Raw genomic sequence first — 27,182 nt, 5'->3', positions numbered from 1 at the left:
TATGATCACTGGAAAGTAAAATGAATTCTACAAAGAATGGAAAATGCCTGGGCATATGTAATATTTATGTATCAAATGTTTCATAGCTGAAACAGTTCTGTGTAGTTAGATGCTTTTGTTTGCTTTCTTGAATTTGAAAATGTCAACACTTCTATTACTCGGCATTTGGTCTTACTGTTGCCACATTTTGGTCTTCAAGAGCATTTATAATATGCACAGGTATTTAAGATCACCTATGTATGACCATAACTGCCTCTATTTTTTTCTTTCTAATGTTTAACTGATTAGTTTCTGCTTAAGTATTAAGATATAGCACAGTTAAATTTTCTAATAGGTATCCATACTAATGAATGGTGTCTGCTATTTCTAACATGTCCAGAAAAGTTTTCATGAAGAGGCTATTTAGTTTGTTATGAGATCTTTTAGGTAGGGTCAATTAAACTGAAGAACTATTCAATTTTGTGAGATTTTTGTTCCTATTTGTATGTTTTTGGTAAACATTAAATATCTTCAGTAAATATATGAACAAACATAAAAAGACTTGTCTTCAAACTGCATGAATTTTGTTAGGTAACTAATGACAGTATACATCAGTTTATAATAAGAGAGTGGATTAGAATTAACTCCTTTCCAACTGAAAATTTTGTTCCTTTTATAGCAGAAATTGATGCATTTAAATTACAAACTTTTAGACTTTGAAACTTTCTTTTATTTTCTTTCTTTTTCTTTCTACCTTTGTCAGAAATAGGCCAATGAATCATAAAATCAAAATCTGTTAAAAAACAAAGGAAGACCTAAATATGTAACAGCCTAATTTTGAATAGATCTTCTGAAGGAGGCTCTTTAAGAAGTATCAATTCAGTTAATAAGACAACCTGTTTCTTTATCAGGCTGAAGGGAAAGGTAGAAATTACTTGAAAAGATTTCATCACCAAAGTCAGGCTTAGTCATTTCATGTGATAGTAGGGACATTCCATCTGCATTGCATTTCACCGTATTCTTTAATACTTTGGCTTGATGTCTGCAACGAAGAATGTGACAGTGTTTGTTTGTACCAGGATTTTGTTGAACACTTAGGCAGTTGTCTTTGAGTTAGAATCTTTAGGAGCGCCTTGCCTAAAACTGACTACTAAATACTCACTAAGAAGTTATTATTATTTGTCTTGGGTGTGAAGTTATTTTGTGTGTGGACTTTTACAGTTTCATTTCTGATATGATCACTCTTACTTAGCAAAGTTTTGTGGTGAAAGAAATCCATAACATCTGTAGTGTTCGATGCTTTCTATAATTTCATCATCTTTTGAAAGCTTTCAGTTAATTTCAGTACTGAATTAGTCTTCTTAAGAGATGAAACTTTCTGAAATGTCAAAAGGTATCTCACCTTTACTGGTACCTGAAATCTTGATGGAAACTTAATCTAATTCAGAATTTATTCTATCCTTTTTTCTGTAGACTTCTCCAGAGTTTAAACACATATTTTCAAATGAGTAGGGTTGTTGAATCTTAGGGGAATCTTTCTTTTTTTGTTAGTTAATTTCTTCTTAATATAAAAGTAAATTTAGCTGTGATTACTTGTTTGATACAAAGCACATTGAATACTTTGTATCTTCTCTGAGCTAACTTTGAAGTGAATTCAGGATATCTATGAATTCTTAAAAATGATGTACCAAGTCTTTAAATATTAGAAGTACCACGAATTTAATATAACCTCTTGGGTTATATTATTAATTATATCTCTTAGTTATTTTGAAATTTTAAGTGGAAAAATTAAGGTGGTTATCAGAATCTGAATTTCTATAAAATTAATGGAATCTAAGTAAGAGTTTATCTTTTATTAAAAGTTAATTCTATTTATACCATTCTCAGACATAGGTAGGCCAAGACTATTGTGCTATTGTTTTAACAGTATGGATAGAAAGATCTGGAGAGAAATAGATACATTGAGTTACTACAGGCAGCATTATACTGTTTCTTTTATTTTGCCAGGGTCTAGCTCTCGTATTTTTATATTAAAAATTAATACAATTTCTTTACTTAATTAAATTTATTAAGAATTAGAAGATTACAATTATTTTTAAGAAAAAATTCAACTCAATAAAACATTAGTGGTATATTCCTTAAAAAGAGACAGGATTAAAAACCCTTAATCATATCTGAAGTAGTAATGCTTCTTAGAGTAAATGTTACAGTACTGTCTGTTGAGAAGTTTAGCAATTTAACTTCATAGCATAATACAATTTTTGTTTATCAATAGAATGCTCTGACAACACTCTTTCCATTGGTATTGCTATACTTTTCAAGAGAATTTTCTATGTTGTGTACACTAGTTTGGGCTGACATGGCTACTTGCTTTTTGGCTTATCTTGTATATGTAGATCCTCTGCAGATGAACTGATGTGTTCTAGACAGGAGGTGGTATGTAGGAGATATAGGAATGGGCTGAAGTATCCTTTATATTTGCCTTTGTATCTAGGGGAGTTGGAAATAGGCAAGAATGGAGAGAAATTTTGTATGGCAGTACACAGAATTTTGCAAGTTTATTGTGAGCCCTGCAGCAATCCGATGCATTTTAGTTACTGGTAAGTTTGTTAAATTATGTTTGAAAATGTACCTCTTCGAAGATGGCCATCTATTTACTAATACGTCCATCATGTCAAATATACCGTATTTTTAAGATTTTTTTAAAAAAAGATTTGGTATTGTTATTGCCTTGGGTTTTAGGTACAAATTAAAAATAGTTTGGTTAGTGAATGTATTTGACTTTTCCATTATTGTATGGCTATTATCAAAGTGAAATTAATATTTTATGGATAGTATAGTTGTATTAAGATTTGGGGATTACAATAAATGATATTCTGTTTTTGCAATGGAATTCAACCATATTTATAGGTCCTCGTTAACATATTAGATGTTGGAGAATGATTAGTTCTTCTGACATAAAATAATTTTAAAATCCATGCCATCTTTATAATTTCATATGGTTCTACTTAGGAGGTGATTTTACCTTTTCTGCCTGTTCTCATGGACAATAGTGACCATAGTTAGGTATTTCTAGTCTTTTCTTTTTGACAGAGCTGAAATTTAGAAAACCAGTTTCCTCCTAAATCACTAAGTAATTTTAGATAAAAATTCATGAACAGATCAGGAAATTGTGTAACTTCTATATAGTAGTTTTCTTTATTCTTTTCAAATATATAAGCATAATTCTTAAATGTATTACAGTACTTATGCAATTATTTGTGAAGTGGCCTTGACTATTGATTCAATTTATTTAAAATGGACTAAATTGTTTAATAGCTATACTTCTTTACAAAAACATTTAAAAATCTTAAGGGATCCCTTTGGTAGTTGTGTTATAAATATGTTTCTTTTGACTAAGGACAAAGTAAAAGAATACCATTGATTTGTAATATTTAATTATTTTTGTGGTTTAAGGCTTTAGGGCAAATTAATATAATTGAATTTTAATTTACTGATATGAAGTGCTTTATTTCTTGGTAGTGTACTTTATAAAGCTGGGATCATGTAGCTCATTAAACCATTAATTTTATGATAGTGATTATGTTGCTATTGGTTCTTGTTATAACAATTTTGATTTGAACAAAAATAGCCACATTATCATAGAAATGGGTTCTTTGTCAATTCTGTTGAAACCAGAGAGCTAGAATAATTCAGAGGCTAGAATAACTTGAGATTCCATAACAGTTGTCAAGTCTTCCACATTACCAAATTTTCTTAGTTTTTGTAAGAACAAATACTATTGTTTTTAAAAGATAATTAGAAATCTGTGGCTTTAAACTTCTTATAAATATAAATAGGTAACTTAAGCTAATATTTTGGTAGATATTTTAATTCTTTATGAAATGTTTATAACAATTTGTTGTAAACTATTAAACACATAGTGAAGGACATATATTTTTACTTTCAGAAATGCTATATTCATGTGATGGTGTTTGAAATCAATATATGTAATTTTGTGAAGAAATACATTATCAAAGCTTTATTCAATACAATCATTTCTTTTTCTTTTTCCCCTCATTCACTCATTCAATGATGTACCTAGTACTTAACTTTTGTCTGGAATATTACTATCTGTGCTTTTGTGTGTTTGTCTATATACTGTGTAATTAATTGCAACTTTTCATTTCAGTATACATGAGTCATTTCTTTCCTATGTTCTCAGGAAAATTTCTGAGGGCATATGTAGACGTAGATGATATATTACATATTTCTCTTGGTATCTTTTAAAACTAAAATGTGTATGAGAAGCACATTTAAATAATACATTTATTTACAGCTAATTATGTTCATTCCAAACAATATTGTACAAATATTAAAATTTCTTTGAGTTTGTTTTTCCAAAGAATATTATGATACAATCTATATTATGATATTACATATGTATGTTTTATGTTAGGTTTACTTAGAGCAGGAATTACATAGTTATATAGATAAGATTTGATGTTTATGCAATATAAAATATGTAGTTATTTTCCATTTATTCTACTTAATTTTAAAAAACATAAAAGTTTTCTGCTCCTTGTGGGAAGATATATTTATATAAATAACTTTTATCATCAAATAGATATTAGACTATGGTTGTTATTTTTTGCATAATGATTGACGTGAAACATATTTATAATAAACATTTAATGACTGAAAAATGAAATTATTTGTACTTTATATGCAGTGCTACTCTTTTGGCATTCCTGGTTGAATTACTTAAAAGTTCAGTAGCCATGCAAGAACAGATGCTGGGTGGAAAAGGCTTTTTAGTCATTGGCTACTTACTTGAAAAGGTAAGTGATATGCAGTTCTCATAACTAAATAATTGACAATTGCTAATCATATTTTCTGTAACTTCCTTTCCCTGGCTCAATGGTCATATCATTTACTAGTTTAAGAATATTTTAAAATTATGGTTAAACATGTTAGAAATGTAATTAGTGACTGTTTTTTTGAGTGAAAATGAAAACTAAAGAAAAAATTTCATCTTTTATTGAAGTTCCAAGTATCATTTCTTGTAGATTTTTTTTTGTGGAACAAAATAGAAGACCCAGAAATAAACCCACTGACCTATAGTCATCTAATATTTTATATGGGAGCCAAAAACAGTCTGAAGAAAGAATTTTTTCAACAAACAGTGCCAGTACCAAGGTTTGAACTCAGAGCCTTTTACTTCCATTTGAGCCTTGACTCAAATGGGAGTAAAAGGCTTTTGCTGGTTATTTTGGAGATGGACACTTGTAGACTTTAGTTCCTTAAGTGACTTTGTATCTTCATCCTCTGGATCTCAGCCGCTTACTCATTAGTACTTACCTAAATGGCAGTTTCCTTTTTTATTTTTCACTCCACTGACTTATTTTTTTCTTGGTTTTACATTTTTATTTTATTTAAACACTCTCATTTCTGTTTTAAGTTTAGGAAATAAGAATCTTTATTTAAAACATAAGTACAAGAAGAAAACTTAAAATCTACATTTATAGTTTTTTTATTCTTTTTAAATTAATATGGATTAATTATACTTATTAATTGTGCTCAGTATGATATGTTTCAGCATATATATGTATATATATATACATATATACATATGTATATATGTATATATATATACACAATGTGCACTAATGAACCCTAGCCTCCCTCTGTTCACCCTTCCATAAATGCCATTCCCAACCTCTAGAAATACTATTGTTATTTCAGGTCAGTTTTTACCACATATTTTCTTTTATATGCAGAAAATATTGGTATTTTGTCAAGTGTACAGGTTTATTAATGTAAAATTCTTATTTATCATTAATTTGAATTAAAGACTACGTTCTCAATAACACGACAACTCACCCACAAATTTCTTATCTGTACCTTGTATTTTTAATGAGTTTATTAACATCTAGTGTCACACAGTTTACCTTCTCATTTTACCTATTATCTGTACTTCTATCTCTTTCCTTGAAATAGTTTTTAACATGCCAGAAGTTTTTTTTTCAGTTTTGTTACCTGTTTTTTCCACAGTGTCAAAGAGAGTGCCCAGTAAATATTAAGTATTAAGTGTATTTTTTTAAATGACTAAACCAAAAGTCTTGAGGTCTACTTTTACAATAAAGGAAGTAGACATAAAGATATTAGTTACACCTTGAAGGGAACAGTATTAGAATGTGTGGGCAAACTTGATCTAAAAAAAATCTGTTTGGTTCAACAGTAGTTTTTGTTTTGAATTTTATTTCATAACATTACTTGCCACTTAGTTTATTATCTCTAACCCTAATTTACACTTTGTTGTTAATTCATTAAGTTTGAGATGCTCTATGTAGAAGCATGAAAATGCATACTCAAAAATTGACCAGGTTAGAAGCATAGAACATGTACATAATTTATATGGAAGGTAAAGATTAGTAAGACAGTTTCAATCTTTCAGACTTTGAATATCCTGTGGTACTATTTTGACTTCAGTCAGTGGAAACTAAGGAAAAAAATACAGTGTGACATGTATTTCAGGATTCATCAATCACTAATTCATTACCTATAATATTACAGAAAAGATCACTTGATGATTTATCAAGGAAGATATGTTTCTGGTATTTGAGTTTAAATTATTACCTTTTATGAAGAGTGTTTTTGTGTCTAACATTTTCACTTATTTTAGGGTAGCATTGTCCAAAGGAAATATAATGTGAACCTCATATGCAACTTCAGATATTAGTAAAATATTACAGGTGAAACAAACTTAAATTATACATTAAAATATAATTTTAATAATATATTCTCTTTAATATTTTAGATGTCATTTCAATATAAGGAAATATTTATCATTTTTATACTGAATTATGAAATGATATGATATATATCCTATATATATAGTATATAAAGGAGTTATAGTTATATAAAGGAGTTACCATTCAACTAATCAGTTTATAAGTCCAGTGCATCTTGATCAATGTCAACCCTTTTCATCCTTCTCCTATCCCTTCCATCCCATCTCCTCCCCTCAGTTTTCTTAGTGTCATAAGATATGCAATGAATATTGCGACTGAATTCTCCTAGAAGTCATATTATATGTATAGAGGAAAGAAGTCTAAGAAAGTAATATTTAAGCAAAGGACACTGAGGAATAGTATAAAGATCATGAAAGCCAAATTAAAACAACTTGTCTAGTAGAGTCTGATCTGTTTATGAGTAGACTAGAACGATTGATGCTAAAGAGAGATGGGGAACTCATTTGTAACTTTTGGAGAAAAGATTTAATGGAATAATAGGGTCAGTTTATTATCTCTTCAGTTTGGAATTACTTTCTGTGAAAGAAACTCTCTTTCCCAATGTCTTTTTTTTACAATTTTTATGATTAAAAATTTTCTATGTATGATATTTCCTTATGATATTTGACATTATTATAAATTCCACTTTGTTAGCTTGAGCCGATAGCTTTATTTGATCTGAGATATGTATCTATAATTATATGAAAAATGAATATATATGAAAAATGAGAGGTATATAATCTCTATAACTCAAGGAACTATTATTATATACATATGTGTTTTCCCCTGTATTATTAGAGATTAAATTTGTGTTTGGTGAATACTCTACCATTTTAGTTATGCTCCTCAGCCCTTTTATTATTTTTTTAAGGTAGGATCTTGCTAAATCTGCCTTGATTGCACTTAAATGTATGATCCTCTTGCCACCACTTACTTATAGGCATATATCACCTTGCCAGACTAAAGAAGTATAATTAAATACTAGTTTTCATTTTATAATTAACAATTTATTGAGAAGTAATATATAAAACTTTGTGTTCTGAACTTAAACTATGAGGGATAGCAGATGAATAATTCTGTATACTTACATTAATTTATACAATTGTGTCATTTGATATTATGGATCTTTTCAGTTAGAATTTTTGTTGCTCTTTTGCTTTAGTCCTCAAGGGTGCATATAACTAGAGCTGTCTTGGAGCAATTTTTATCCTTTGCGAAATACCTTGATGGTTTATCTCATGGAGCACCTTTACTAAAGCAGCTTTGTGACCACATTTTATTTAACCCAGCCATCTGGATACACACACCTGCAAAGGTTTGAATTTTGTGTTGGTTCATTTTATTTTAATATAATGTTATACTCTATAATTACTGGATCTAAAATACATGGTAGTAACTATCTAATTTTTTGGATTATTTTATAGTTATCCCACCACAGTTATATTAGCCTGAAATATCAAAGTATTTAATGTGTAAATAGAAAATAAACTAACTTACTTAAAAATTAAGTTTGAGGCGCTGGAAAGGTGACTCAGTGCTAGAGTGCTTGCCTTGCATGCTTGAGGCCTGGGTTTGATTCCTCAGCACCACATAAGCAGAAAAAGCTGAAAGTGGCGCTGTGGCTCAAGTGGTAGAGCAGTAGCCTTGAGCTCAAGAGCTGAGGGACAGCACCTGGGCCAAAAGTTCAAGCCTCACCACCGACAAAAAAAGTGTTTTTGATTTATCTTGCTATTGTTTTTAATGTATGTTAAATGTATTATGTGATTTTTTTTTCTTGTATGTTCTTTCTCCACTGTATACCCAACCCTGTTTGCACTGCATTTGATTCTGGTGTCTTGCATCTTATATATACATTTTTCTAATTTGGGGAAGAGAAGGAAAGGGGAAGAGAAATAACAAAAAGGTAAAATAAGGATACAGGTTGACCCATTGTAACAATGAGATGTACAAGATACTGTTGAAAACGAACTTTACAACTTTGTGGGGGGAGTAGCTGGGGAAGTGGGGAGGGAAGGGATGGTAGGGGAAAAACAAAGGAAGAGGGAAAAATGCTCTATAGGAAATGTACTCATTACCTTGCTCATGTAATTGTAACCCCTCTGTATAGTATTTCTACAATAAAAAATATAAAAAATTAAGTTTGCTATAACACTGGTGTAAGCTCTGATGTTATCTGGTATAATTCATGATTTTTCAGTGAAGAGACTTTGGTATACAAATTTTTGAAAGAGGAGGAAAACAAAAAAGGTAATTGTATCATGGATGCTACAGTCATTTTGATTGGGAAACTTCTTTCATTTTGAACATAATTCTTTTTTTCTGTTGGTCCTGGGGCTTGAACTCTGGTTCTGGGTGCTGTTTCAGAACTCTTCAGCTCAAGGCTAGCACTTCCAGTTTTCTAGTGGTTTATTGGAGATAAGAGTCTCATAGACTCCTGTCTGGGCTGGCTTTGAACCATGATCCTCAGATCTCAGCCTCCTGATAGTTAGGATTACAGGCACGAGCCACCAGTACTGGGCTTTTGAACATGAGTTATATTATGACATATAAATAATATTTATTTTTAAATAAGAATATACATAAAGTAGATATTTTTCTAAATTTAGGATAAATGTCTTTTTATTGTGAAAATACTGTACCAGAGGGGTTACAATTACATGGGCAAGATAATGAGTACATTTCTTATCAAACATTGTAACCCCCTCCTTTGTTTCCCATCCCATCCTCCCCCCGCCCCCCCCCACTCAATCCTTCCCCCCCCCCACCAAAGTTGTAAAGTTTGTTTTGGACATAACGACTTGTACATCTCATTGTTGCAATGAGTCCACCTGTATCCATATTTAAACGATTTGTTTTTTCCCTTCCCCTCCACAAATTATACCGACATCAAATACAGTGAAAGGAGGGGTTATACTGTGGGGGAGGGACATACAAAGCAACAAAGAAATAATCTTATAAATGTGTTAGAAACAATCGCATGAAAGAATAAAGACATTTGAATATATAGCTTAGGGTTCATTTCCCTAACATCACCTTATCTGACCTTTTTTGCTTGACTCATACATATACTAGATATTGCAAATAAGGGAAACCATGGGACCTATGTTTCTTTGGGCCTGGCTTACTTCACCTAATATAATTTTTTCCAAGCCTTTCCATTTCCTAACAAATGGGGCAATGTCATTCTTTCTGATGGAGGCATAGAATTCCATTATGTATATATACCATATTTTCTTTATCCATTCATCTACTGAGGGGCATCTGGGCTGGTTCCATATCTTAGCTATAGTAAATAATGCTGCAATAAACATAGTTGTGCTGGTAGCTTTAGTGTGGTCTTGTTTGTGAACATTTGGGTAAATGCCCAAAAGTGGGATTGCTGGGTCATAGGGGAGCTCTATGTGGAGTCTTTTGAGGAACCTCCATACTGCTTTCCAAAGTGGTTGAACAAGTTTACATTCCCACCAACAATGCAGTGAGGTTCCCTTCTATCCACATCCCCACCAACAATGCAGTAAGGTTCCCTTCTGTCCACATGCCCTCCAGCATCTGTTGTTATTAGAGTTCTTGATTTTAGCCATTCTAACTGGAGTGAGGTGGTATCTCAATGTTGTTTTGATTTGCATTTCTTTTATGGCTAGGGAGGTTGAGCATTTCTTCATGTGTTTATTGGCCATCCTTCTTTCCTCTTCAGAGAAGTTTCTCTTTAAGTCTTTAGCCCACTTATTTATTGGGCAGTTGTTTCTTTGAAGATTTGTTGTTGGGGGATTCAACTTTTTGAGTTCCAGGTATATTTTAGATATGAGGCCCTTGTCTGTTGTATGGCTAGTGAAGATCTTCTCCCAATCCGTGGGCTTTCTATTGATCTTGCTAGCTATGTCCTCTGCCATGTAGAAGCTCTGCAATTTCATGCAATCCCATTTGTCCAACCTTTCTTTGATTTGTTGTGTTTCTGGGTCTCTATTAAGAAAATTTCAGCCTGTGCCAAGGAGACCTAGGGTTTCTCCTATTCCATCCTGTAATGTTTTCAGAGTGTAAGATAAAGGTCTTATTTTTCATAGTTGTGTTTAGTCCTCTTATGTGCTGATCATATTAGTAATGAGGGATATTTTCACTTAGGGTATCTTAAAATTTTAAAATCTTTTTTTTTCAAAAATGTTTTATTGTGAAAATACTGTACAGAGGGGTTACAATTACATGGGCAAGATAATGAGTACATTTCTTATCAAGCGTTGTAGCCTCCTCCTTTGTTTCCCCTTCCCATCCCTTCCCATCCTCCCCCCTGTCCCCCTACCCAATCTTCCCCCCCCCACCAAAGTTGTAAAGTTCGTTTTTGACATAACGACTTGTACATCTCATTGTTGCAAAGGGGCCACCTGTATCCCTATTTAAACGATTTGTTTTTGGATTAAACACATGAACTTTGGGTATATTTGATACTAGTTCTGGTCTTGTGAAGAAATATATTTATGAATAACTACTGAAAAATCCTTTTTTCTTGTCAGTCATCGGCCTAAACTCTGGGCCTGGGCACTGTTCTTGAGCTCTTCAGCTCAAGGCTAGTACCCTACCACTTGAGCCACAGCACCACTTGCAGCTTTTTCTGCTTATATGGCATGAGGAATTGAACCCAAGGTCTCAGGCATACGTACTAGGCAAGCACTGTACCACTGAGTCACCTTCTCAGCCCTCCTTTTCTTAAGAAAGTTAGCAGGGTGCTGCTGGCACACACGTTTGCAATCCTAGTAACCAGGAGGATGGATTTGAGGATAGCTGTGCACAAGTAGACTGGGCAGGAAAGTCTCAGAGAGTTTTATCTCCAATAAATACCAAAAACAGAAAAATCAGAAGTGGAGCTGTGACTCAAGTGATAGAGCTCTAGATACAGAATCTCAGAGCCTGTGCTCAGGCTCTAAAGGTCGACATAGTTAACTTTGAAAATAATTGTATTTTCTCATTGGATTAATATCTCATTAGATTCCAGTTATTGGTCAATAGCTACCTTTATTGTATTCTTTCCATTTGCCTGCCTTCCTTCCTTCCTTCCTTCCTTCCTTCCTTCCTTCCTTTTCTTCCCTCCCTCCATTCCTTTCCTTTCTTTCCTTCCCTTTCTCCATCCTTTCCTTTCCTTCTCTCCCCCCCTTCTCTCCTTCCTTCCTCCCTCCCTCCCCCCTTCCTCCCTTCCTCCCTTCCTCTCTTCCTTCCTTCCTCTGGACCTTTCTTGAACAGGGTCTGCATGCTTTCCCTGAGCTTGTTTGCTCAAGTCTAGCACTCTACCACTTGAGCCACAGTTCCTCTAAGGGCTTTTTTTGTGTGTGGTTTACTGGAGATGAGAATCTCTTAGACTTTGTTCCCCAGATTGACTTTGAAAGATGATCCTCAAATTTCAGCCCTTTGAGTAGCTTGGAATAAATGTGTGAGCCACTGTTGCTCGGCTATTATTCTTATTAAACTCTTTAGTATAAATGACTGTTAATAAAATCAGTGGTGTTAGGATCAATTATATTAGGACTGATTGTATTTTGAACATTTTCCTTTAAAAATATATAATAAGAAAAGTTCTTTTCAAAGTCTTAATATGTCCTCATTTCTTAGTCTTCACTAACTTTTATTTGAATTAAATTTAAATTTCTACTTACAATCACTTGAGACATTTTATGTTAGTAATCTGGTAATTTTCTGTATTAGGTTCAACTTTCCTTGTATACCTATTTGTCTGCTGAATTTATTGGAACTGCTACCATATATACAACCATCCGGAGAGTAGGAACAGTATTACAGCTAATGCACACATTAAAATATTACTACTGGGTCATTAATCCTGCTGACAGTAGTGGTATTACTCCTAAAGGATTAGGTAAGTACACCACTCCCAGTGTTTCCATTTCTCTTTGGATTGTTCTGTGTCCTGAGTACTACTATAGTGAACAGATATGCATGATTATAAAATTGTCACTGTGATCTTTCCTTTCTTATGAAGTAGACTGGTATTGAGATGGCTTATTGTAAACATATGTTTATTGCTTTTCAGTATTAAATTTTTTAGGAGTAAAGATGAGTGTGAAAACAGTAGTCTTCATTTTTACCTGGATATTTTTGTTTAGGTTCAGGAAGATATATTTATCATATCAGAAACTGATGGAGGGCTAGGTAGTAGTGACTCACCTTTGTAATCCTAGCTAATCAGGAGACTGAGATCTGAGGATCTTGGATTGAAGCCAACCTGGGCAGGAAAGTCCATAAGATACTTCTCTCCAGCTAACCACGAGAGAGCCAGAAGTAGACCTGTGGCTGTAATGATAGAGTGCTAGCTATGAGCATAAAAGCTCAGGATAGTACCCAGGCACTGAGTTCAAGCCTCAGAACCAGCACAAAAAACAAAAAGCAGAACACCCAAATTGATTCATCATATTAGTTACTAACAATGTTTTCTAATGCTTTTGCTTTCACTGTTACAGAGAGGCACCTTTCTTTCAATTTTTATTACCAATTTATCCTTTGTTCTGAAGGTTGTAGTAGTAAGAACTAATTTAACCATTCAAAATCCATGTATCTAGCTCTCCTTTCCTTCCCTAAGTTTCCTTCCTTTTCTTTTTTTCCTTTCCCCTTCTCTCTTTCCCTTTTCCCTTTTCCCATTTCCCCCCTGCCTGCCTGCCTGCCTGCCTGCCTGCCTCCCTCCCTCCCACCCTCCCTCCCTCCTTCCCTCCCTCCCTCCCTCCCTCCTTCCCTCCCTCCCTCCCTCCCTCCCTCCCTCCCTCCCTTCTTCCTTCCTTCCTTCCTTCCTTCCTTCCTTCCTTCCTTCCTTCCTTCCTTCCTTCCTTCCTTCCTTCCTTCCTTCCTTCCTTCCTTCCTTCCTTCTCCACTTATCTGCCTTTCTCCTTCCCTCCTTCTTTCTCAGGGCCTTGCCCCAGTAGAGCAAGTACCCTCCCACATGAGCCAACTCTCAATCTTTTTTTGGCTTTTAAAAAATTTTTAGTGTTTTTTCAGATAGTGTTTCATGATTTTTCCTAGATCTGCTGTGAACCATGATCCTTTTATCTTCATCTCCTATAATTGCAGTTGCAGGCATGTACCACCACTCTCTTTTCACGATGCTTTATATTATGTTCTAAGAAGGAAAGCCAGTTTTAACAATTACATAAAAATTATAGGAAAAACACTATCAAAGAAAAAATGTTATTCATCAACCAAGCTATCTGAATAATTGTCCTTAGAAATTTGGCATCTTCTCTCTCACTGTTTCTCATTATTAAAATATATGAATTTAATCATTTAGATAAAGCTATGATTAGACTCTTTAGAAATTTTTACAAAATTAAGGTATTCTTATATGGTACACACACACACACACACACACACACACACACACACACACACACACATACACACACGCACGCACACACACACACATGAATTCTATGCCTCCAACAGAAAGAATGATACTACCCCATTTGTTAGGAAATGGAAAGGCTTGGAAAAAATTATATTAAGTGAAGTAAGCCAGACTCAAAGAAACATAGGTCCCATGGTTTCCCTTTTCTGCAATAACTAGTATATGTCAAGGACAAGCAGAAGAGTCAAAAGCTATGTACACATGACCATATAACTTGATGCCAAGTGAAACAAACCCCAGCATAGGGACAAGAGATTTTTTCTTGTTCTTTTTAATGTACTTACGATGTACTAGGTGAATTTTGTTTTTGTTTGTTTCTTTTGTATGTTCTTCCCCCATGGTATAACCCCTGTTGTCACTGTATTTGATTCTGGTGTCCTGCATCTTGTATATACATTTTTCTAACTTGGGGAGGGGAAGGGAAATAACAAAATGCTGAAATAAGGATACAGGTTGACCATTGTAACTATGAGATGTACAAGACACTATGTTGAAAGTGAATGGGGGCCGGGGGCGGGAGGAGGTAGGGAGGTAGGGAGGAAAGGGATGGTAGGGGAAAAACAAAGGAGGAGTAACAATGTTCAATAATAAATGGACTCATTACCTTGCTCATGTAACTGTAACCCTTCTGTACAGTATCTTTACAACAAAAAATTAAAAAATAAACAACTGTACATTCCAAAAACAATTTTAAGATTTTCTTTTTTTTTTTTTTTTTTTTTTTCTTTTTTTTTTTTGGGTCCGGTCGTGGGGCCTTGAACTCTGGGCCTGGGCGCTGTCCCTGAGCTCTTCAGCTCAAGGCTAGCGCTCTACCACTTGAGCCACAGCTCCACTTCCGGCTTTTTCTTTTTGCTTACGTGGTGCTGAGGAATCGAACCCAGGGCCTTGAGCATGCAAGGCAAGCGCTCTACCACTGAGCCACCTTCCCAGCCCCTTTTAAGATTTTCTTAAGACCATTTTCTTTTTCAGCTCTCTGTAGTAAGAGGATTTAGTATTTACATTATTTCTGTAGTTTATAAAGATGTGCTATTTACATTTTATGTATAGTTTATTCAGTATATACCAGGACCATACACTTCTTTCTATGTAGTTTGTTTATTTCTTTAGAATTGATGTATTCATTTTGAGCTTTTTTCTGAAATATATTTATTTATATTTCAGTGATAATGTGTTAGGAATCCATTTCTTTTGGGTAAAGGAAATAGCACTTCACTATTTTAATTTTTTTGTGAATTTACTTTTATTTCAGGAACAAGGCTGTAAGAATTGTTATTCTTACTCAGACCTAGTTTATCTTTTAAGAACTTCTTCATTGTTTTAAGTTTGTTGTGATTAAAGTCTATTAAATTCTTGCCACAAGTTGAATTCTATGCTACAATTTACGACATGTTAATGGTTAATAACATATAATGTAGACACGTACATAGATTGTATCTTTATACCCATGTTGTTGATGTCATGCTGTTTTATACATTAAGAAATGGAGCCAGGCACTGGTGGCTCATGCCTATAATCCTAGGTACTGAGGAGGTTGAGATCTGAGGATCACGGTTCAAAGCCAGCTCAGGCATGAAAGTCAATTAGATCTTTATCTCTCCCAGTTAACCACCAGAAAACTGCAAATGGTGCTGTGGCTCAAAGTGGTTGAGCAAGAGAACTCAGGAACAGCACCCAGGCCCTGGGTTCAAGTCCCATAATCATCAACAACAACAACAAAAAGAAATGGAAAGTTAGCTCTGAGAGCATTAAAATTTGAATCATTTTTTTAGTTAGTATCCCTTTTTTTTCTGGAACACTACACTATATCCTGCCTAGCAAATAATATAGTCACAAATGTTAATTTCTTCTGTCAGACATTAATTTCTAATTTTGAAAAAACAAGGAAACTGCTTAAAGATAATAAAAATATGATTTAAATTTTTAGGAGAATTATGGAAAGAATTCTCATATGCCCTTCCCATTTCCCAGTATCTTAACCTTTTATTTCATACACTTTATTACTGTTATTCTCTTTTTATGGTCCCTCCATATATTGTGTATGGATACTTTTTAGTATTAAGAATAAATTTTACATGTGATGACTTCCCACTGTCTGGTAAAAAATGTTAAAGTTAAAATCAGGAAATTAGCCTTAGTACATCTAATTCAAAGACTTAACTGAGGTTTTACTAATTAGCCCAATAATTTCTTTTTTAGAAAAAAAAACTTCTTTTCCTATTGTTGTTCTGTATTGCACTGACTTACTTTGTCACTTTAACATTCTTATGTGGAGTAGTTCTTTTATCTTTCATAACCTTGACATTTTTAAAGAATACAAGAAATTACTTTTTCAGAATGCCCCTTAATATGGATTTGTTGGATATTTGCTCATGGTGGTTAATATTTTTTATTTTGCCAGGAATTACAGAAAACTCATTATGTTTCTGTCTCATTGCATCATGTCAAGGAGGTACATGATGTTCAGTTATCTTGTCATAAATGACTTTAACTTTGAACAGTTGATGAAGCATTGTTTTCCATGATTTTTTTTCAGTATGAAATGTCTCCTTTGTCCTTCAAAACTAAAAAGCAGTTGGTAGAAAGGACATTAAGACTATTTACATATCATATTCTTCAACAAAACTTTCCCTAGTTGTTTTAGTTCATAGATAAATCATTTTGGAATTGGTCTACTGGAATGTCTGCCAAATAATGCTAGAAAGAATTTTATCTACTTACTATTTTTCATTTATAAACTAATTTTGGGACATGGTAACTATTTTATTCAGTATGTTTTATCAACAATTGTTATGTTTTCTTTGCAAAGCAGATATATTAAGTGTTTGGGGCTTACAATACTTTAAAGTCAGTGTTGAAAGTAGATAACCCTGTCATTTTTATTTAGAAATTGCTCTAGGTACTATAAAAGTACATATGTTTTGTTTGTTCTAATGAAACCACTAAAAACAGATAGCATGGCATATTTAGCCTAAATACTATTCTTGTTCATTCACTTGGGGTTTGTTGTTGTTCATTTTGTTTATTTTTTCACTTACTTTGATGTTTGGATTGTTTCATATTTGGCCAGTAGAAATCTTCACATGAATATGTGATTATGACATAGTCAAACCACTTGTGTGATAGTGTCAAATGTGACTCTTACCTTTCATATTTTGTTTTCTTACTCTACTTTGTGAAAACAATGTTTTAAAATATATAACATCTTCTTGCATGCTTGCTTGCTTGCTTTCTCTTTCTGATGATACTCTGGATTGACCTCAGAGCTGTGTGCTTATTAAGCAAGTGTAATAAGACTTGAACCATGACTCCCACCTTTTTTGCTTTGGTTAGATTTTCAAAAAGTCTCTCTTTTTATCTAGGTCAGCCTAACAGTGATCAACCTATTCATGCTTTCTGTAGTTGGGATGACAAACATGTACTGCCACACCTAGCTTTTAAATGGGTTTAGATGCCATCTTGTAAACTTTTTTTGCCAGAGTTTGGCTAGAACCAAAATCCTTTCAATCTGAACCTCTCTCATACCTAGAATTACAGGTGTAAGCCATCATGTCCTACTCCCTTATTAGTTTCTACATTACAGGAACAGTCTTTGCTGCCTGCTCAATCTGAATTGTTTCTTTAGTGTGGACTACCATACTGGCTCTTGGTCTTTGGAACTAATCCTGAAAGGTCTTGCCACCCTTTGTTGATTCCTTGCCTCCATCAGAGCTCACGTCTCCTTGGTCCCTGTGGCCTTCTAGACCTTGGCCCAAGGGCTTCACTGGTTCCAACCACCTCAAAGAGAGGGAAGTGAGAGAACCAATAAATGAATTTTAATGAAAACTGACAGCAAAGTAGAACAACTATTTTTGTTTCTTATATAATTTATTCTTGTACTCCAGCACGTTAGAGATTAATTTTATTATTTAAGAGCATGTGGCATTCTGGCTTGAATGTTTTAGCCTATACTAGTATGATTTTCTCCCCATTTCTCTAACTTTTTTCTAGATGGTCCCAGGCCATCACAAAAAGAAATTATATCACTTCGTGCATTTATGCTGCTTTTTCTGAAACAGCTCATACTAAAGGTAAAATAATTTATGTAACTCATCATTGCAAAATAAAAGGTGAAAAGGAACTTTTATTATGCTTCTATAATTTTTGTCATTAAATTAGGAAAGACTACCTTTCATGAATTACTTTCAAAATTCCATGCATCTTAGTAGCAGCTTTTGTAACTTAATTTTTGGTTAAATGTTCCATATTAAGGAATGTAGTACAAATGTATTAACAAGAATTAAACATAAATAATTTATCCTATAAAATCTATAAAATGTTCTTTGTTTCAGTTTATGAAAGCTTGTATAATATATTTACCACAGATTTATTTTTAAGGTCACAATGAAGACAAAGGGAAAGTATAAGCAAAATGTTAAGATAAATTGTAAAACTTGTTTTAATGAAAATGTATTTAGAAAATAGTAATATGAATATTGCTGATCACGATACTTTTAATATTAATAACTATTAATAAAGATAATTTTCTAATATATTTAACTTGAAATTATATAGTCTAGGGATTATAAAGACTTTAAGACTTTTAATTAAGCATTACTGCTTTAATATTCTGTTTTCTTTAAAAGTAATCATTTTGGTGCCTTTAAATACTAAAATATTTTTTAAAAATTAGGATCGAGGGGTTAAAGAAGATGAACTTCAGAGTATATTAAATTATCTACTTACGATGCATGAGGTAGGCCATATGGTGGGTCTTCTACATTATTTTATTCAATATTTTAGGACTAAAATTTTAACTCACTAAATAATTGTGATTTTTATTATGCAGGATGAAAATATCCATGATGTGTTACAGTTATTAGTAGCCTTAATGTCAGAACACCCAGCATCAATGATACCAGCATTTGATCAAAGAAATGGAATAAGGTATGATTATGACAATAGTAGTTAATAGAATTCAATTGTGCATTCTAGAATATTCTCTGTTCTCTTAATGTTTGAATACATATAACAAAAATTTAACACATAAGGAAATGGAAAAGTTGCTGTTAATCTTCTGATACTCAAGGAAATTAATTAAATGTAAAACAAATTGCATAAGAAATAAGGATATTTCAAAAGTAGTAAGAACAGATTATTTTACAAGATAAGAGCCTATAATATGTCAGCAAAAAAAAAATGACACAAGAGCAAAACAGTGGAACCCAAGGAAAAAGATATAAGCCAGATTTTCATTTGTTTGTTTGTCTTTTATTTATTGATACCAACTCTGGGGCACAGGGATTTGAGTGTGGACTCAGATGTCTATTTTTTTAAAAAATACTTTCATTATCTTTAACTAGTCATACAAAGGAGTTGCCATTTAACAAAGCAGTTTATGAATACCAAATATCTTTGTTGTAATCACTTTCTATACTCTCAGCCATCCTTCCAGTACTATTCCTTCTTAATCTTGTATGATAGACTTGGGATTCTTGTCTGCATTTTCCCTCCTTTCTTCTCTTCATATGCCTACCTTTTTCCCCTTGAATACCCTACCCTTTTTGGTTATCTGCTTCCTGACGTTTTGTTTTGCTGAACTTTGATTTTGGCTTTCTAAGGTTTTATACTATTTAAGATCTCCCTTAAATCTTTTAGAGAGACAAGGAATCTGTGTTTTTCCTTACATGTGAAAGCTATTTAGCTTACAAACTCATAGGTAAATTATGTTGGGTAGTATGCAAGTGTATACAGAATTTATTAACTGCAATTGCGTGTGTGTGTGTGTTTGTGTGTGTGTGTGTGTGTGCGTGCGTGCGTGTGTGCGTGCCTGCCTGCCTGCCTGCCTGCCTGCCTGCCTGCCTGCCTGCCTGCCTGCCTGCCTGCCTGCCTGTCTGTCTTTCTATCTGTCTGTCTTGGATCTTGAACTCAGGGTCTGCATGTCATTCCTGCGCTTTTCACTCAAAGCTAAAGCTTTACTTCTTAAGCCATAATTGTAGTTCTGGTTTTGTGGTGGTTAATTGGAGAGAAGAGTCTCACTGATTTTCTTGCCTGATCTGGCTTCAAACCTCAATCCTCAGATCTCAGCCTCCTGAGTAGCTAGGATTACAAGCCAAGTTTTCACATGTACATAATTTCAAATTGAAAATCTTAGTTCAGTATATTGAGAGAAACTAGTTACAAATAACCAATCACACTGCCCTTTGTGTGTACATTTGAAGGTCAGTTTTAAAGAAAGATTAGTGAAATGTACTACCCTTTAATTTGTGCAAAGAATTATAAAAGCTCTGAGTGTAATATAATACATACCTTAGTAATTTATTTGTATCCAGTGTTTTAAAAATATTAGTAAATGTTTAAAAGATTATTTACTTTTAGGGTGATCTACAAATTATTGGCTTCAAAAAGTGAAAGCATATGGGTTCAAGCTCTGAAGGTTCTGGGATACTTTTTGAAGCATTTAGGTCACAAGTAAGTATATTTTTTATAATGAGTTATAGAAAATAATACTGAAATTTATTTTTGTTTTGTATATAGTATATAATGACTCCTATTTGACATAATGATAAATAGTAGAAAATGGTAAATGTTTACAAAATGTTCTATAACATAATGTTAATTTGTTAATAGTAATAGTAAACTAAGGTATACAATTGCTATTAAAGTAAAATAGTTTATTTTTATTTTCTTCCAGCAAAGATGGTTCACTTTAAGAATCTAATATATTTTATCAAGAGGAATTTTTTATTAGTACAATTTTAGTGAAAACTTTCTTTACACATAATAAATACCATGTATATTTAGTTATTTCTGAGAGGTGATTTTTGTATTCTTTTTGTAACAGTAATTTTTATTATGTTTACAACTCATACATTATACAGTAACTAATTTCTTCCCCCAATATGGAACTTAAATAATTTTGAAGCAATATTTTTCCTATAGCAGTAAATAGATATTTAATGTTTGTAGTTTTTACTGTATTCTTTATTTAATGAATAATACTTTACAAATCTATTTTCTGTACAATGAACTTAAGGAAGAAGTACTTTTATGTAAGTATTTCTAGATAGGGTTATTCCTAGAATATCAGTTATACTAATTTTTTTCCGGTGCTTACATTTATGAGGCATTTATTGCTAACAGTTATGAAAATTGTACAAAATTCTATTAGGCATATATAACATGCTTAATAGAAGTTTTATGTATTTATTTTTATATCAAAATAAAATAAGGGAGAATGATGACATTATAGCTATAAGGAATAATTGAGACAAAGACATGACTACAGAAAATAGATCTATACAGAGTGTATACATTAAGTTACAACACTGCTCATTTAAATTGGCTCAGGGACTGGCAAAAGAAAAAAAATTTATGTATTTATAAAAGGAAACATTTAAAAATGTAGAAAATGAGGAAACACAGATAATGCAGTTTTTAAATGACAGACAAGTGCTTGAATAAATGTGAATGATTAATACATTCTTTATATATATTTATATTTTTCTGTAAAATTTATAAATAATACAACAGGACTAAAAGATATTTAAAACACATTGTTACCAATATTGAAGATAAAAACAGTTAACTAACTCCAAGTTGTATGTTGCTTAATGCTGCTAGATTGGTTAAAGGTATGAAGAATAAATAGAAAGAATAGAGAGAATGATAAAAATGTTGAATAATAGCAAATGTCAAAAACTATCCTTAAAGTACTCTTTTTGAAGATCAAAGGTTTACTTTAAGAAGCAAAAAGAACTTTTATTTGAGGTAATAAATACATTATGACTGATAGCAGAATCCTTTCCAAATCAAATTGGTTTCAGAAAATCAGAAGATGCAAAGGATTATTCAGGTAAGTCATATTTGTGGACAAAATCTGTCTGTGGTTATAGAGGTGTAGGTTTCAGATTGTGAAGGTAGAGAAGATGCCTTTGTCTCTTCCCTTCAATACACAGGCATTTTCTAAATAGCCTACTTCAGAAAATTTGACTGTCAAAAAATTTGTGACAAAGTGGGCAATGGTGGCTCACATCTATAATCCTAGCTACTCAGGAGGCTGAGATCTGAGGATCGAGGTTCAAAGCCAGCCCAGGCAGGATAGTCCATGAGTCTCTCATCTCCAATAAACCACTAGAAAACTGGAAGTGGCGCTGTGGCTCAAGCGGTAGAGCACTCGCCTTGACCTGAAGAGCGCAAGAAGAGCGCCCAAGCCCAGAGTTCAAGCCCCACGACCGACAAAAAAAAAACAACTTGGTGCCAGACACTGGGCCCATGCCTGTAATCCTAGCTATTCAGGAAACTGAGAGGATTTCGGTTCAAAGCCAGCCTGGCCAGGAAGTCTATGAAATTCTCATCTCCAATAAACTAATGAGAAAAAGCCAGAAGTGTTGCTGTGCATCAGTTGGTAGATTACTGCCTTTGAACAGGAACTTAGGGACAACGCACAGACTCTGAGTGTAAGCTCCAAGACTGGTAAACTAGTAGGTGAAGAACATTTACCAGAAAAATATTGTTATGGAGCATTTATAATAATAGGGATTTAAAATTTCATCATGTGCTATAAAGATGAATGAATTGTTTCTGAGGCTGAACACCCAATAAACAATTTCAAAACAACTGAAAAAATGTTTACAGAAAATGGAAATACTGAATTTTGAAATAACAAATTTTAGGAAAAAATGGGATGAAATCAACATACATATAAAAATGGAATTGGAAGAAGTTGAAAGAAAAATAAAAATCTGTGGTTATCCAGAAAGATACACAGAAGATAAAAATGAAAACAATGTAAATAGCATAGAAAGATGAAGAAAATACAGAATTAGGTGGAAAATCATTGATAAGAAAAAGAAGTTCCAACATTTGAAGAAGTGATGTTTCCAAATAAGCAAAAAAGAAAAAGAACAAAACTATAAATATGTATTTATAGATGATACAACTACAATGAATTTGGAGAAGATTGAAGAAGAAAGTATAATGGGTCCAAAGAGTAAAAGGATTTTCTTATAAGCTGACAATTGAAGTATTCATTTAATGGTAAAAGAGAGTAAATATGCTTAACTTATCAATACTCACAATTGCAAATACTACACAATGAAGAATTACTGATTTTGTACAAGTCTTTTTCAAAATTTTATAACTGTGTTGATAAATCTAAAAAATACATATAGTAGAACTCAAAAAGTCTGTTAAAATCAGGTATAACATGTTTAAAGCCAAGCAAGTTTATTATAAAAAGCAAACTAAAAGGTTTGATGACAACAATAAAACCTAGTTCTATATGTAAGAAACCTACTGAAAGAAAAGTGATTTTTGAAAAAAAAATATGAAAAACCAAAGGGATTTAGAAAGATTGAGAGTAGAAGGTATATTACATAAATGTAAACCAAAAGCAGTATTTGATCAATTAGTTTGTAACTCAAAAGCAATAAATACTAGTAATGAAGGATACTTTATAATGTTGAAAGTTTAAACTTTCATAGAGTAGAAATTACGAAGACAACCACCTAATAGTTTAAAACTTAAAATAGGTTTTAATAGTATATTATATGCATATATGTCATGATGAAAACTTTTACTACATACAATTTAATACAAACCAATACATTTAGAAATAGACTTTCATTCACCTCTTTCAGTCCAGAAAATTTTGGAAGAGAGCTGGGCACAACTGGCTCGTGTCTGTAGTCAAAGCTACTCAGGAGGCTGAGATCTGAGGATCATGGTTCAAAGCCAGCCAGAGCAGGAACGTCCCTGAGAGTCTTTCTCCAATGAACCACCAGAAAACAGAAGTGGTGCTGCGGCTCAAATGGTAGAGTGCTAGCATTGAGCTGAGGAGCTCAGGGACAGTGTCTAGGACCAGAGTTCAAGGCCTGCAATTGACAAAAGACAAAAATCAGAAGGGAAAGAAATCTGAACATTTATCTAATAGATAGATTAAACTCTTTACCATGTAAATACAGATTACAACTTCAAAGTGCTTGTGGAAAATTGGTGACATTTTTCAAATGTTGTAATAGCCACCAAAAAAGAATTTAAAATGTAGAAACCAAGCTGACAAAAACTAGCTGATCTGAACTTATTTGCCGTCAAAGATCTCTACTTATCAGCTCCTTTCCTCTTCTACCTCTCTACCCCTGCTCCAGAGGAATGTTAACATTGGCTTCATGTGACTACTAGAAGGCTGAGAGGTACTTGAAATAAGGGATAATCTCCCTGTCTTTACACATTTTTTTTGGTGGACAGAGAGAGTGCTAGGAAAATAGCTTTGAGGCCATTGAACAGGACTCACAATTTGTCAGGTGAGAGCCATGAAACCAACTCAGATGCCCATCAGTAGATAAATGGATCAAGAAAATGTGATATATAATATATATTATATATATGTATAATATATATATATTATATATATAATGGGGTTCTATGCTTCCATCAGAAAGAATGGCATTGTTCCATTTGTAAGGAAATAAAAAACCTGGAAAAAAATTTATATCAAGAAAGCAAGCCAGGCCCAAAGAAATACAGGTTTTATGATTTCCCTCATTTGTAAGAACTAGAATATGTCTTTGATATTCTTAGCAGGGGATCACAATAACCCAACTGCTGAGTGCATAGGACCATATATAATGAAGCATATCAAAATGAATTCCAAGAATTGGAAATAAGAGGTCCTTATTGTGTCCTGTATGCAGTTATTTCTATGTTTTTCTTTCAGTTTTAGTTTTCTGTACCCTTTGTCTTATATGTAAGATTATCTGACAGGACAAAGAATGAACAAATGCAACAATGATACTCACTAGACACTTGACACATGAACCTTATAAGTTGTGGGGGGGTGGTAAGCAGGAGAAAATGAGAGAGGGGGTAACAGTGTTTAAAAAGAAATGTGCTCCTTACCTTAGTTATGTAACTGTAACCTCACTGTTCATCACTTCTACAATAAATTAAAAACATAAAAGATAGCAAATAAAATTTAAAAAAAACATGAATTGAGAGCCATGTGATCTGACTGTGACTAAGTAATAAAAATAACTGCCCCAAAGTGCCTTGCTACCAGAGAAAGGAGAGAAAAACAATAATCAATTTGTACTCCCAATGAATGGATAATAGGGAAGAATATTTTTTAAAATGTTTTGTAAATGTTTTGGGTCAAGTGAAAATCCACAGTGATATCTTACCCCTTAGTTCATGCAGGGTTTGCTTGAATTAGTGGACTTGGAAGATCTCAAAACATGGGCCAGTACATACATTGAGAGAAAAGATAGAAGTCTTCAGAAAACAGGAGATGTAACATATGATTAATAAAAAGTTCTTCGATAGCCGGGCGCTGGTGGCTCACGCCTGTCATCCTAGCTACTCAGGAGGCTGAGATCTGAGGATCGCGGTTCAAAGCCAGCCCAGGCAGGAAAGAACCATGAGACTCCTGTCTCCAATAAAACCACCAGAAAACCGGAAGTGGCGCTGTAGCTCAAGTGGTAGAGCGCTCGCCTTGAGCTGAAGAGCTGAGGGACAGCGCCCAGGCCCAGAGTTCAAGCCCCACGACCGACCAAAAAAAAAAAAAAAAGTTCTTCGAGGACAAAAATCAAAAGTAAAAATATATAGCCTGAAAAACTTTGAACTACTAAACTAGAAATGTTGAGACGAATATGTCAAAAATACTTAAATGTATAGGTACAAAAGTAAAGGAAATTTTTACATGCCAAAAATGAAAATCAAGTACAGAATAAAAAACAAGACTTAAGAACCGGGACAATTAAAAAACATTGTAAGAGAGAGAATGTAGTTCTTAGGCAAACATTGAGAAAAGGAGGTTAAAATTCTTTATCATTTGAGCTATAGAATAATTTATTGGAAAATCAGTGAACTCTCCAATACAAGATAAAGAGCAGAATGAGCTGCAAAAGGAACTGAAAGAGTGAAGGAAACAATGACCCAAATTACAGTGACTTTAGGAAATGTAAAACAATAAAATGTAAGATGGGGGACGAATTATCTAAAATTACAATGTTTTAATTATATGTCAGTAATACTGTCTTATTCACAATTATTTATAACCAAGTCACCTGAAATATTTCTTATTCATTTTTATTTTTTTCCTTTCTTAACTTTCTATTACATAGGAATGAAACAATATTTTATACCTGTATTTAAGTAAAATTGGGTGGGCTGAAGGGTAGGATGGGATAATTAAGCATTCATGAGAACCTGGGTTTGATTTTCCAGGATTATAATCTAGCATTCAATAAAAAGATGCAATAAAATTTAATGTGATTTTTTTTTTTCTATTTAGTCATTGTACCTCTCCTTTTCCATTTTCTTCTCTAAGGAGCATGCTACTTTTTGTTTTCATGATGTTACCTTGGGGTGGTAGAATTTTAAAATCTCCACATCTTATTTCCCTGAAAAAATTGAATTTCTGTATGTTGTATCATATATAACTCACTAAAACTATTAGTAAAAATGAGTTAAAAATAATTAATAATGCTAGTGGAGAAAGGTTACATAAGGAGCGTTAATATTGACTACTAAATAGTTTCTTTTCAACATTAAATAAAAATGAAGAAATGATAAGTATTAAGTTTGATAGGTTTTAGTCTAGAAAATTTAAAATCTCTTACCAAAAATAGTATTAAAATTCAGATAATAAGAAATAAATTTCACTTATGTGATAATGGATAATACTTGCCTTGATATTCTTAAAATAATTATAATCAGTAGGAAAAGATCTCAATGAGGAAAAAATGGTCAAAGGACAGACAATATTACAGTTCTTAGAAATTATACGAATGCTCAAAACTCTTATGAAAGATTAAAAGTATGCCTCAAGTGCTAAAGTGCTTGTTTACCAAGTATGAGTTCCTGAATTCAATCCTCAGTACTGCCAAAAAAAAATTATGAAAGTTTGCCAGCATTTCTTGAAAAAGAAAAATAATGTATTTTAACATACCAAATTGACTTTTTACTATTATTGTACTATAAGATTATGAAGAAATAGGAAAACAAACATTCCTCTATGATATATATATATATATATATATATATATGTATTTTGGAGTCAA

At 32.8% G+C, this 27,182-nt stretch overlaps 1 protein-coding gene across 3 annotated transcripts in view; it reads left to right on the top strand.

The window, feature by feature from the left end:
* The window catches only part of Nbea (neurobeachin), a 536,577-nt gene that overhangs the window by 96,401 nt on the left and 412,994 nt on the right, over positions 1–27,182 (top strand). For 2 of the 3 annotated variants that reach the window (XM_070002976.1, XM_070002975.1), the window contains exons 11-17: positions 4,691–4,799; positions 7,915–8,067; positions 12,441–12,609; positions 18,133–18,212; positions 18,815–18,877; positions 18,971–19,068; positions 20,500–20,592. In XM_070002976.1, coding sequence (XP_069859077.1) covers positions 4,691–4,799; positions 7,915–8,067; positions 12,441–12,609; positions 18,133–18,212; positions 18,815–18,877; positions 18,971–19,068; positions 20,500–20,592 — 765 coding nt within the window. Of the gene's footprint in view, positions 1–2,473; positions 2,580–4,690; positions 4,800–7,914; positions 8,068–12,440; positions 12,610–18,132; positions 18,213–18,814; positions 18,878–18,970; positions 19,069–20,499; positions 20,593–27,182 lie in introns of all 3 variants that reach the window. The other variant, XM_070002977.1, reaches the window with a different exon arrangement.

Source organism: Dipodomys merriami, unplaced genomic scaffold (genome assembly GCF_024711535.1).
Source record: "Dipodomys merriami isolate MVZ:Mamm:240054 unplaced genomic scaffold, mDipMer1.0.p SCAF_6, whole genome shotgun sequence".
NCBI classification, from domain to species: Eukaryota; Metazoa; Chordata; class Mammalia; order Rodentia; family Heteromyidae; genus Dipodomys; species Dipodomys merriami.
Note: the sequence above shows the minus strand (reverse complement) of the source record. Positions and strands in the feature narration are given on the sequence as shown.